This window comes from Chiroxiphia lanceolata, chromosome 4, assembly GCF_009829145.1.
Source record: "Chiroxiphia lanceolata isolate bChiLan1 chromosome 4, bChiLan1.pri, whole genome shotgun sequence".
NCBI lineage: Eukaryota > Metazoa > Chordata > Aves > Passeriformes > Pipridae > Chiroxiphia > Chiroxiphia lanceolata.
The window spans coordinates 59,733,042-59,747,721 of record NC_045640.1 but is presented as its reverse complement, the minus strand read 5'-3'; the positions used below and the strand labels follow the sequence as shown (position 1 = coordinate 59,747,721).

Below are 14,680 nucleotides of genomic sequence, written 5' to 3'. Positions count from 1 at the left end.
GATTCTGCTTTGCTGCAGTTGGAGGGCTACATATTGTTTACTGCTATAAATTAATGGCAGTGCACAGAAGACTGTAGAACCCTTCTAACAATAGATCTGTAATGACACTGCTGTATATCACAGCTTCCCCAGCAGCTTCATAATAAAATGGAGACAATGTATTGGGCTAATACATTCTACCAGGCAGGCCCATATTTTTCTGACAACTGCTTCTAAGGATGAGGTGATTCTGGTGTGTTACACTGCACTGTGAACAGTTAACTACAGAATAAAGCACATACAAGGAATATTCAAATATTCTCTGACATTTAAGTTAGTAAAAAAAACCCAATTAACTGAAATTCTGCCATTATTTCATATTTCAAAATTAACAGGGAATCATGATTACATACTGTACTCCCTCCCCTGTGGGTAAATGCCAAGGGAAGAAGAGTAACACCAAGCTAAGCTATGCTTGATGTAGCTGTGAGACCAGAAATTTACCCTGTGCAACACAATTCCCCTATGGCTACAGACCTCTGAGGAAGAACGAGCTGAAAAGCTTTCATACTCTGAAATTTCAGAGCATACTTTATTTGCAGCACCTCTTTTCCCAGAGGAAAATTAGATATTAGTGCAACAAAAAAATGTTTATTTAGAGAGAGAGGGAAAAATGGAAAGCAGAGACAGAAAAATTCCAATAGGCAAAAACAATGGATGAGATTACGGGAGTAAAGATAAAGAGAGAAATCACTTATGGCTGCTAAGTATTCAAATGGTAATGAAAAAAATTGATGATGATGTGCATGGTTTTCAAATCAGTGTTCATTCAAAAACAGGGTCCAAACTGGACAGAGAATTAATGTAAAGTAGTTTCTATTTTCACTTTTCCAGAGGCATGATTACCTGTTTTTGACCCAAAGTGGTTGTTGTTACCTGTGCTACAAATATGAAAGTTACAAGCTATTCTTAAAGAAAAACCAAAACAAAAAACCAACCAAACAAAAAACAACAACAAAAACACCAAACTCATTTGATACTAATTTTTGAGGGCTCTCAAATATAGGAATACCTCAAAATAAATAACCACATATTTTTACCAAGAACTGAACATAGTAAATCTCAGTATTTGGACCAAGCTTGCTTTCTTTGAGATATAACAAAGAAAAATGGTTTGCTGAAAAATAACTGAGAAAACACATCTTATCATCTACTGCTGTCAAATATGTCCAGACACTATGGTGTACAGTTTTATTTGTTAGTTCTTAGTCTTACTCTGTGCCAGACATTGGAACAGTGACCCATCTTGCCTTTCTTTTCAGAGGAGGCCCATTTGCACCCAACAGAAGAAAGCAGAATGTTCACTGCTCCTCTACACAGGGCAGAAAGTCTCCTGGGTTCTGCCACTCATGTTCAGGAACACATATATTTTGGAAAATTGCTAATGAACTAAAACAAACAGATTGAATTCTTGTAAAGAAAGAATTACAGTACAACTATTTACAGTTCCACATTTAAGAAGAAAAAGAGGTGCTTTTTATTCCTATCTAATGTGGTTTCATATTTTAAATAGTGTTACTCCAAATAACAGACACACACTGTTCTTACCCGTGTTGCCTTTTGTTATTGGCTTGTACGTATGTTTTTGTTATTGAAACAAATCTTGCCACTTTTAGTGTTTCCTACACAGTATAATACTGGGAAGAGTTTTTAACTCATTGATATTCAAAATCCATGAAAGAGAATATATACTATGTACTATGGTAGTTAAACTGCATTTAATTACTGCAAACAATAAGTAGTCAAGACACCATACTTTCATCTTCACTGGTAACTTTTGCCTCTTTTGGTGAAAAGGAAATCTTAACAATTAACTACTGGAAATCAGATTTGTGCAAGTGCCTGTGAATTCTAAAAATTAGACAGTTCCAGAAATAAAGTCTACGTTAACCAGTGCAAGTAGAAAGATTTAGAAAAATAATTAGAATATTATTATATGAAATCTGTATTTCAAAATGTCTTCACCATGGGGTGGGGGGGGGGGGGGACACAAATAAAGAAAATTAAAAAAAAAAAATAGAAGAAAAGAAGGGAAAAAAAGAAAAAGCACTTTTCCTTGTGACTTCTTATAATGTTTTCTTATCCACATCCAACCAGGTACTTGTATTCCCGTGAATACAATTGTCTGTATCATTGAATTATGTTTGGTAGCATCCTTGCCAAGTATGATGTTTGTTTCCATGCATCTTATTTTCAAGATGACTATCTGGTTTTCATTACTGATATTTTTCATGTATTTCATTGGGCTTAAAGGACCAGGGGGACCATTAGGTCATCTCATCTCGCCCTGTGTTTGTATGACAAACTGGGAAATGCCTTTCCATTACATGATTTTGAGCCCAACTACTTACATTTGATTACAGCATGAGCTGTATTTGGCCAACCTGCTGCCCAGAAAGGCATCTGACTCTTGAGTACGTGGACAATCTGCTACTTTTCCTGGAAGCTTTTTCTACTGATAATTCTGATCCTCATTTGAAAAAAAATATATATTTCATTTTGGTTATGACTTTACTGGTGTGTTATCAAAGAGATCTTGTTACACTTCTCTCTGACATCTCAGAGAGTCTTTATTTACCCAGTATTTTCTGAATACAAAGATACTTATAGACTGTAATTCCACTTTTTAATAAATGTAAGACATGGAGCTCTTCAGATCTTCCATTTTAAGGCATTTCTTCCACCCTTAAAATTTCTCTGCAGCTTGCCTTTAGAGTTAGCAGAATACTATGACTGTAGTTGTAATTGTAAACCATTATTCTGAATATAAGTATTTCAAATAATTGTAACACTTGAAAATTTATAGGGACAAGGAAAAGAAATGGGACGATAACGTAAAACAAGTTCTGAAGAATACTTCCTGTTCTTTCTATGTCCACCTGAAACTAAAAAAATTTTCAAGTATGAGTGGCAAGCAAGCAGGTCTTCATATGGTCCACAGAGAACAAACAAACAAAAACCATAATTGCCCTACTTACAAAGCAAAGACAATTATACCTTCTCATATAATTAGATTCCTTCTCAAGTAATAGATTAATTGCTTCAGGGAGCAATGCAGAGCAAATACAAATAGGTTAAAAAAAACAAACAAAAAACAAACCAAATACAACCAGACCACCAGTCTATCAGTGGCCATTAAACATGACTGTCTAAATTATTTCTGTGGTTCACAAAGGAGTTAAACTCCTGGTTGCCAAACGTAGGAGGTTATCTGAAGGCAAGGATGGTGCTTTACATGCCCTCTTTTCTTTTCTCACTAGGCTCCTGATACTGGCTGTTCATACATGTAAGACACTGAGCTTCTGGAGTAGCTCCTCTTTTACACCTCATATTAAATGACTCAGCATCTTCCCACATACATGGGTTGTGCACATGAGACAATAAAAGCCCGCCAAAAAAAGACCAAATAACACAAAAACAAAAAAACAAAAAAGCAGCAAAGTCCACTCAGCACAGCAAAACCTGCAGTTAACTTCTACATGCAAATGATTTCTTTGCTTACATATATCTTTTATTTACACCGGTGAGGAAACAGGATAATCAGCCAGCAGCCGCCTCATTTAATATTTGCTTGCACAGCTTAGGGTGCAGACAACTGTTTCCCAGCAGCTCTGTTAACGAAGCGACAGGTATAACCAGCTGACTGTGATCAGCATTTTTATCAAATGTATGATCCCTAGATTTCCTGATACACTGCATATGAGATTAAACCCTGTAATCCTCTTATCTCAACGTTTTCGAAAATAAGGTTAATACAATCTATACATACTAAAAACCACTGAGCTTTTTTACAGAAACATGCTTACAAGCTTTCTTTGAAAAAAATCCTTATTTACCAGAAATCATGCCATGAAATTTATCAGATCACATTAAGTTCTAAACCAATTTTTAAAACTCCAATTCCTATTCTCAGGAAACTGAGTATTCAATAAAGGGCTGGAATAAAAGCAGAAAATAGTCATGTGCATGCAAATTAAAACTATTAGTATACATGGCTTGCATTTCAGATTTTTTTAAGAGCATGCATATTCCTTTGAGACAGCAGGAACCATCACGAAAAACTGACCTAAAGATGATCTAATAACTAGAATGTCTGGACATATCAGTATAAATAGTATTTAATGGTGCAAAACACAGAAGATTCCTAAGTTAAAAGGATTCCATAGTTTAAAAAATGGATCATAAACTAATGTTAAGCATAAAAACGGAAGAAAAACTATTAAGCAATATTTAGTGATATATTAGTGACAGAATATACCTCAGGTCACCTAAAATCTTGGAGGAATTTGAATTTCAAGGAAAAATCTTCATGCCTTCATATTACTAACAATAGTATCAAATGCTATTACAACCATCTGTAGCAGATTGCAAAACAATGCACTGCTGAACTGCAAACTTGCAAGCTAATTAAGCACACTAAGGTTTAACAAATTGTTCAGCTCAACCAAATGTGTCACAGACTGTGTATCTGAGGTATTACTTCACCTTAATACTACTGGGAAGCAAACTGAAGAGAGTTGTTATGTGTTGTACGCTTCCAAAAGGTCAGGGAGAAAGGAAGTTGCGTGTCCCTGGGAATTATGAGGAAAAATCAAGCTGCTTGCAGGCAGTGAGGAGGGTATGGCCTCTAAGTAGCTGCCTGCCTTAGAAGATAACCCTGCCAGCCAAAAGCAACCATTGGCATATACTATTCATGACATAGTCTGTCAAGAGAAAGCAAACCCTGCATTGTTATTCACTTACTTAAAACAAACAAACAAAAAAAATCCTTCTATGGATTTTGAGGAACAGGATTTAGTGAGAAGCCACATGCACTTGAGTCATAGCAGGAGACGAAAACATTCTCTCTTCTGCCTTCCTTTTACAGATCATGCTCCTTTGCCAACACATCATACAGGACACAGAAAACAGCAGCCTTTATACCTAACTCCAGATCTATACAAGACAACCACAAATAAAAACATAAAAACTAAAAACAAACTGCTAGTTTGTACTAGCAGTACAGGACTTCATGCTAAAAGCTGACACAAATTCGCATTTTCTGCAGATTCCTGTCAGGGCACACAAAATATACATTACTCTGTACCACGTGTAAGCACCAAGCCCGACAAAAAGAGTGGCAGCAGGCTAGAAATATGTATTTGGGGAGGTATAAGAAGTTTTTTACCATAATCTGTACTGTTTCATAAAACTATTACAATCAGATTATATCAATCCTGAATATAAAGTCAGCTAAGAGCCCATCAATGTATCTTGTTTCACACATGCACTGCTTTGCTCCGAAGGTGAATTCATCCATCATCTTATTCCCTGTTTCATGAGGTCTCCTGATTAGTCAGTCATCACCTTCAATACCACCAACAGATTGGTATTGTCAGAAAGTTTTATCAGCTCCCTTTTCATCTTTTTCAGATTACCATACATGCTGAACAGCATAAAGTGCAGAACAGACCTTTGGAATGTCAGTGACCACTCCATTTTGGAGTGATCCTTTCTGATTCTGAGGCAGTTTTGAGTGATTGGCTGGATATGATATGTAAATTATTTTAATTAATCTTGTTAAACTATTCACCTCGATATTTTAGGATCCTATCACCTTCTCTTAGTAACCTTTTTCTACCGATTTCCTTCAGTTGATCCACATTTTTGTCTGTTGATATTTGAGTTTTATAAAGATCATCTGATGTGTCCATCAAAGTAAGTCCACATCCCGAGAACCACCACAAACTTCTTCTTAAACGAGTATCACTATTTTACCATGATCTCATTTTCTGAGCACTACTTTTAAACGTAGATTATTTTTTGACCCCAAGAGGCTTCCTGCTACTAGGAGTTTGACCAACTCAGTTTTAGACAGCTCCAGTTAGGTGAGATAAATCTCATATTCATTTCCCATATGAGTGCAACTTTCAACTTAGCCACCATAATGCTTGTTCAGAAATCCGAGTTCATAATCTGCTAGAGTTCAAATGTATGAATATAAAACGGAAGAGAGACTGTATCAAGAGAATAACATTCACTTTACATTAGGAAGACAGAAAATACATATTTGAAATGTCTGTGGCTCAAGTCATGTATGTGAAATTACTTTATTTTGATTGCTAGTAGATTTTATGACCAGACATGTGCCCCATGGTTTCTTGTGATCATTTAAAAGGTCATGAACCTCCCTCAGTTCATTTCCAATTAGAGGATGACATATGTTCAGAGCCCCTAAAATTGACACAAGAGCAGGATGGACAATAACATCAGATACAAACTTAGGATATAATTTTGAACATCCATGGTTAATTTTGAGCTATGGTTTTTCTTGTCTTTGAGTATTTCTGCATTCAAAACAAAACTCCTCCTTCAGGTAGAGGAGGATTACGATTATGAGGCTTATTACCAAAATTATTCCTTTTGATCCTGTAAACTTGCCTTTTGTGCTAATATCTAAATAAATAAATAAATAAATAAATAGATTGCTTGAAGATAATTAAGTGATTCTAGAAAGTGATACATGCATCTGAAGTGCAAATAGTATGCTTCTTATGACTTCAAAAAATAAGCCTCTGGTGGGAAAAGAAGAAAACAGGGAAGAGAAAGTAAGAATGGCAACAAGATGCACTCTATCATCCACTTGTATGTTCTCTAGAGGAGGTGGTGTGACACAGAGAATAACCAACTGAAGATGAGGGGAGAAAAAGGTCATGCTATGAAAGGATGGTTTTAATTGCCAAAGAGCAACCTAAATTATCAGAATATTTAAAAAATTTCTATCTACACTAAGAGTAGAATTTCAGAAAGCATGTTTTGACAAATTATCTCAGAGACACAACTGGGTCACGCTTCAGCCTCAGCAGGTCTCCACAGGAGTTGTGGAGGAACAGGCTGCTATGGAAAGCATGTGTTTACTGCAAAATGCATGGAAATCACATGTTTATTATGAAAAAGGCCCAGATACAAATGCTGCATGAAGCTTAAACCAACAAACCAGCTCAAAAAATCTGTCTTTCAAAGTGAAACAAGAAATTGATACCAAAATCCAAACAGTTAATGTCTCTAAGGACCACGTCTAAGTCGGGCTTGACAATCCAATAACCACTTAATTTAAATAAATCAGTCTTCCTCGTGGCTGAGCTCTTGCTTTTCCGCCCGATTTTGTCTCGGGCGGCCCTTGTCCGTGGTGCTGAACCCCACGTCCTGGCGGAGACGAGGTTTGCTCTGGGTGGGTCCCTGACCATGGTGCTGCAAACATGGGATTGGGACCGAGGAGCCAGACGACTGGGGCAGATCAGCCACAGACCTATGGGGCCGTTTGCAGCTTTGTCTCCCAGTTTCGGCAAATGTGCTGACGGAATTGATACAACAGATAAACTCAGATGACAGAAAGAATCACTGACCAATTTTATCATTCATCCATGATGGAAATCTGTCGGGGTGTTGCTGGCATTTGAGAGTCTCACAAAATCACTTTTCCCCATTTAGAAATGGGGGAAAAAAACGTTATTAAGTCAAAACCTTTTATGAGAATATAACGGACTACCCAACACTTTAGTTTGTACTGTTTCTAACTACAAAACAGATTATCTGGTCCATACAAAGAAAGTCGATAATAGCCCTAAAATTATAGCACTGTCATGAGATATGAACAGGAGAACTTCATAATCTTGCAAAGCCTTCTTTAAAGGGGGTCTTTACAATTCCCTTCCCACCACCTCTTTTCATATCTCTCTCCTTATGTTCAAAAAGAACAGATCAGGAAGAAAGGGTCTTCATTCTCCCACCTAGATTTTGCTCTTGCGTGGTTTCCTAAATGGAACCATCACATGAAAGGTTCTGCTCAGAGTATTGCTTCCCTGCTTGAATGCTTCCCTCCTCCTAAAAATTTCTCCCAACATGATTATGCCAAATGTTTAGGTCTGTTTACCCCTTTGCAGAAACACATATGGAGATCCAATGTACATCTACAGCAATATGATAAACCAGTTCCTGTAATAATTTCCCTCAACTCTTCCTTTTTCTGTACATAATTTTAGAGAGGATGCATTGTTCCTCTCCTCAAAGAAGCAACTTGTGTTTCACAAAGAGAGTATGAAAATTTATTATCTGATAATGAAGAGGATCTGTTAAATATACTTTATGCTAAAATATAAAATCCATAAAGACTAAAAACAGAATAACGAAAAATGTGTCTCCTTTTCAGATATTACTGCTTCAGGCTGACTGTAGATACCTCTAACACTCCTTCTGGAGGTGATCCAAAATTCTAGAAAATATAATGGATTTTCTCTTAAGTAACATGGATTAGGATAGAAAATCTGAAATATTTATTGTCCTGTCCTGTTTTAGGCAGGGATTCACATTCTTGGCTTTGGAATGCTTTTTAAATAAGTGGTATCTTTTGTCTCAGGTACAGATGACAAATTTACTGTCTGAAATACCAGTGACAAGGCAACCAGGGCAGATGCTGAGCCCAGCAATGTCAAGCCTCAAAGGTTTTAGTGCCTAAATTCAGATGTAATTGCCTATCAAAATAAGTCATCACCGCTGCACCCACTATTGTTAGTTCTCACACTGTTCCTCTCATCCTCTTTTAGTGTCCAGTTTTGAGAACATGCTTTATGCTTAGAAGGACACTGAATCCTGGTGAGTTTATCAGTTTTAAACGGTAGCAACCTGAAATCACTTTGTCTCTTGGAGCATGAGCTGAATAAAATGTTAATTTTTGTTTCCTACATAAAAAGCACTGGTTCACAGAATGCCTGTACTCTAGAAATATTCACAGAATGCTACTCTAGAAAAAAAGATTTCTTTTAAAAATTTGCAAAACTGTAATAGGTGCACATCAAAATATTTGTTACTTTCTATCTCTTTGCCAAGAGGTAAGAAGAGATAACTAAGCACATTTAATGCCCATCCCACTCTGTCTCCTCTTAGAGGAAAATACGCAGCACAAGTTACATGTGCAGTGAATTTGTGCTCCTGAAATGGGCACCCTGCAACAGAATTCAGGCTGGCATGCTGAAGAACAGTGAAGCTGACATCAGAACAACAAAACTAGTCTACTTTGTCATAGTAAAAATCTATTACTTCTCCTCTGTCAAAGTGTATTTTATATCAGTGGCTCCCACATACCAATTAAATACCTCACTTCACTGAAGGGGAGAGCTATTTGTTGCCTTTGTACACTTGACTGGAAAAGAAGTCATTACATACATAACAGCCACTATAAAATTGATGATGATTTAGCAAATATTGCACTGAAATGATAAAAATGAGAATAAAAATATTATTATGTACACATGTAGCTATAGTGCAGACAAAAGAAGATTTAAGAGTGGCATAAATTTCTTCTTCTAGTAGTGTCAGCTCATGATCTTACAGAAATTTTGTGCCTTTTGAAAGAAAAATTATTAACAGCTGTTTGCATACAGCAAGATCTTGTAACAAACTTTTGAGAGTAAAAAATCACGCTTTCATATCTCAGTATTTTCCAGGTATTTTTACTTCTATTTTTTCCCTATTGAAGATTAGAAACACAACAAAATTTGTTGCTTCTACTGAATAAGGAAAAGGAAAAAAAATGTGGTTTTGAATAACATAAAGTAATGCAGAGAAAGGCATATGTTCTGGTGGGAAACTGTGTCTGTTGCATAAATAAAATATATACAGCTATAAATATAATATGTAATACTCATTCCAAACCATAGTCACCTCTTAAGAAGTAAACACTTGAGTCAAAGCAGGGTAACAGACTGGCAGTGCACTCCTGGCATTTGTCAGGAGCATTCATCAGGCTGACAGTAATATTAACCACAATCCATTTCAGTTGCTTTGGTTTATCATTGTGTGACTGATGTTCAAAACAGTGCCATGAGAAGCTGCTTAAATAAAGTGTTGGTTTAACCTATACACTGCAGTCCTTTAAATCTGTACTAACTGTGGACTTCTAGATAATATATTAACAAAACTGTTACTTATATTTGATGCTTTATAATACCTGACCATAACTTGCAATTTCTAAAAATAAATTTTTAAAAAGTTAATTTTTCATTTTCTTAGGTACCAAAAAAAGTGAAAATATTGACCTGACATCCTTTCTGCCAGACCAAAATCAAAGTTCTCCTTTTCTTTACTCAGTGGGAGCACTACATTGTGCTGAGTTTCTGGATGTGCATAAAAAAAAAAAAGTAAACGACTGTCAAAATCATGTAAAAATTTAAGTGAAATATCTTTAAATATTTCAAAAACCTTTAGCAGTGCAGACATGTTACAATACATAGTTACTACTTGTTTGGAAGCATTATCCCCGAGATAACAGCGCTAAAATGAAAATATCACAATATACATGACATTCACAAATTTTCCTAGTTGAATATTAGCAAGGTCTTTCAGATATTTGTCACAAATTCATCATCTGACACTAAGTTTAACGTTTAAACTACACAGAGTTGATGCTGCTAGAAATGCCAAAACAATGACCAAAACTTGAACTGCTGTATCTGAGACAGGTATGGAATAAAGACTTTCACTGTGTGTATGGGAAGGACTGACATTCATCCACAACAGCACCAAGACACACTGTCTGATCAACAACATTTAACAGAACATACATGAAAATTCTTGTTAAATATACATATATGTATAAATACTCACTAATCCCTAACAACAGGGACAATTCCCTGATAATCTCCTGTTGAAGATTAAGAACTGCCAAGAATATCATGTAATAAGGCCTACATAACGTTAATGGAACTCTTTCTACTCAAACTACAGTATGACTGACATCTAATACTGCAAAAATTATTTGCTGTATTAAGTTCACAGTTTTCCATCAAATGATTGAGAAAGTTAAACATAGATACAGATATAACCTAAGTAACATCCACTTGGCAATGTCCCTAAATAATGACCTCTCTCGGCAACAGCAACAGAAAGATTCCCTCAGAACTGGAAGTATACTTAGTAATTCTCCTCAAAGATTACTTTCATGAACAGAGAAATCCTTATAACCAGTCACTGTAAATTAAAAAAACACATGGAAATAGAGCAGGTTTACTATCCAATTTCTTGATGGAGACAAGTGCACTACCTAACTTAAAACAGTTTCAACTTAGAATATTCTGCGATTTCTGTAATTCTGTAAAATGAGGGAAAATGCTCTACACTGCACTTAGTTCTATTTCAGGGTGGAGACAGAAAGACTAGGACTACAGTGCTAAATGAATCAACTCTTTAAAAATGAAAATACAATTAAAAGGAGACACCTCAGAACTACAGCAGCCAGAGAATTCTTTTTTTTTTTTGATTGTTTGGAATTATTTTAGCAATGACATGATACAAGCAGAGTATCATTTAACAAAAGTTAATGGAAAATGACATTGCAAAAATCATGTCATGACTAAGGAACTCATTAATGACTAGTATATTTAGTTTATGTACTAATTCAAGCTACACAGAGCTGATGTTACTTTTAAGTTTTCAATTTTCACTTAAGTACAATTCACAAGTGTACTCTAGGTTGCTGACAGGTAGTTTTAGTTGTAAATTACCTTCAGATATTTATTGGCCTGGGGATTATTAATAAAGCATTTATTAAATTCCACAAGAAAAATTACTTTAAAATACTGTTTACCTTCAAAAGATTTGTTAAAATATAAAATATATGCAGGTTTAACCATGAATATGGGTCTGTGTCAGTCAGACATTCTGAGAAAGCACAGAGTTAATGATTTATTCAAATTAAATAACACTATTAGAAAATGTTACAGTGACAGTACCTCAGAATCTCTGCCTCAGACTTAAAAACATTATTCCTCTAAAAATTATACACATACAAAAGCAACAGTGTAGTCTTCAAATAGACATGATACTAAAAAATACCTGGAGATTTTCACAGACCTGTGTTTAGCTTAACTAACTGCAAATCAAAAGCAAAATCTTTTAAAGCTGTCATACTTTGTGGGGATTTTTTTTCTACCAAATTACCAATTTGTATGAAAGACTTTTGCAACAAACAAGCTATAATTAAAATATATTCCTAAACTTTTCTACTAATCAGTTATACTGCTCCATGTGCCAAGCATTGCCCACAAACTTTTAAGAAAAGATCCCGTTTGATGATTAGTGCACTCAGTTTTCGAAGAGAAAATGAGATGCTTCTACTTTGTAAAATGAAATACTCCTTTCTTGGAGACCACTGAAAGAGAATAATCACATTCTATAAACAGGCTGCGTAATATCACTTCTGCGAATGTGTGTGTGGGTGAGGGGGCGTGTTGACAAAAGAACCCCACAGGGTTACCCTGCCAGAAGGGAGTTGTTTGGAAAAGTTGTTAAAAACTGACAATGTCTGTCTGACAAAGGACAGTAGCACTGCTCGAGCATACCTGAAGGGGCACACAGAGGAAGTGAAAAAATAAAGTTTCTACTTACTGGAATACAGGATTTAGAAGTATTTAAAATCTAGTGGTATCACAGGCTTTGCTACTAAAAAAAGCACAATTCTCATCAGAGAAAACAGAAAAAAGCTAATTTTTAATCTTCAGCAGCATCAGCGTTCCTAATTTCATTAAAATTTGAAATGAAATGTAACGCATATGTTCTAACTAGGAGCACCTTCCAACAACAATTATTAAGCTAATACAATCAGAAGCAATAATAATAGATCAACAATTCATTTTTACATGATCTGATCCCCATTATTAGTATATGCATGCAGAAATTAAACACTGTAATGGCTGGTGGAGGTTGGTGGAGGTTGGACCTGCTGACCCACTGCGGTCCTTTTCAAATGTGACCAAGGCTGTGATTCTATGTTGTGCTTTCAACATTAATGTATTAAACACAGCAGAAAACATTTACAAGACTGCAAGCTACCGTGATAAATATATAAATAAAATATCTGATGACAAATACCTTTGACAAATCCCTGAAGTTGCTAGGAAGAGTAAGGTCCAACTCATCTGATTCATAGTTGGTGATAACCCAAGGGAAGACAGGGTACTGATTTAAATCATTGTAAGTTCGACCTGACAAATAACAAACAAACACCCACTGTGAATAAAGAATTATATTTATCTAAAATACCAATCTCTAAAGATGCAACAATATAATTTTATGAGCTCCTCAAAAGAACTGCAATTCATTTCAGTCCTTTTATCATTTCAATATCTACTTTGCTTTACTGAAAGGATAATGAAAAAGTTCACAAACTGCTAGTATTTAATTTAAAACACTGCAGCCCATTTCACTTTAATTGTAAACTCTTTTGCATACAGTAAGATTGACAGTTAAATCCATTCATTTCCTATGCATTTCTCCTTTCCTTGTTTCTGTCATCTTGCCTTCTGTTTCTTTAAGGTGAAACACTTAAAAAAAATGGAGAGGCAATGATTTTTGTTGATACTAAAGAAGTAAAGCAATATTTTCACATACTGTATTAAATACAATATGTGAAACCAAAATGAAGCAGATAAAATTTAGATTGAGAAATTATTTCAATTAATAATTGGTTCACCTAGAGAATGCACTTCGAGGGGAATTACTCTGGCTTGCCGGCTATCTATGGATACCCCAACGTTATCAGAACACAACATTTGTTCTGGATGCAGGTTCCTGTGTACACCTTCATTGCATCTAAGATGGCAATATTATCCTTCTTCCAGTATAACAAAATATTCAATTAGAATAAATGTATACCATACATACACATCCACCACATAAGCTGTTTTCTAATTTAAAATGCATAATTTTTACATGGATCCTGTCTCTTTCATGATATGTTGCAGAAGCTCATTCATTCATATCATCTTCAATCAGTATGTTCTTGAGACTTTGTACACCCTGGTCTTAAGAATCTCCAAGGACAGGTTTTAACTTCTTCTGCTGGAATATTGTTTTACAATCCAACCTATAAAGTTGTCAGAAAACATTTTCTGAACTTCTACCCGAGCTTTTCTTCTTCCAGTTTTCTTACACCATCAGTATTTTTCCAATCTGGTTTGTAGAATTTTTAAATGGTATAATCAGATCCTTTCTTGCCCTAATTGGTTGGCTATGTTGCATATTATCTCTTATTCAGGATTAACTCTACTTACGTGACACAGTGATAACTATCTTTATTTCTTTCAATTTTTTAACTCTCTATCATGGGTAACTCAACCTTCCCTTTTCTATAACTTAATCTTTTTGTTTCTTTTAACCTCAAACACCAACTAAGTAGGAATTCAATTTATTATTTCAAAAATATTTAAAGCTGAAAGGGATCATTCATTAGAGCCACTGAAAACAGTGTCATGATTTGCCTCATTCAGCTTTAGCAGTAATGAGGCAAGGAGATCGACTCCTACTTGTAAAAAATCTGCCAGTATCCTGGCATCTCTGACTTAATGACTGATTACAGAAACTAGCAAAACTGACCATTTGTATAAAATGTAATTAGTGTGAGCAGAGGCATTTGTTGTGTCAATCGTGTTAGCAAAAGCCAAGTCTGAAAGGGAATTAACAGATCTTTCTACACTGTCAATACCACGGAAAAGAGCAGAAAACTGAGAAATTTTCTGAGTTACACAGGAGATAAAATAAGCTGGGAAACAAAGAGAAGTCATGAGACCTAACAATCAGCCTCCATTTACTAACTGAAGTCAAGCTGGTT

General features: G+C 35.4%; 1 protein-coding gene across 1 annotated transcript in view; it reads right to left on the bottom strand.

The window, feature by feature from the left end:
- The window catches only part of LRBA (LPS responsive beige-like anchor protein), a 399,190-nt gene that overhangs the window by 111,412 nt on the left and 273,098 nt on the right, over positions 1-14,680 (bottom strand). Inside the window, 1 exon segment of the mRNA XM_032687089.1 lies at positions 12,943-13,055. Within this exon segment, the coding sequence (XP_032542980.1) occupies positions 12,943-13,055 (113 nt within the window).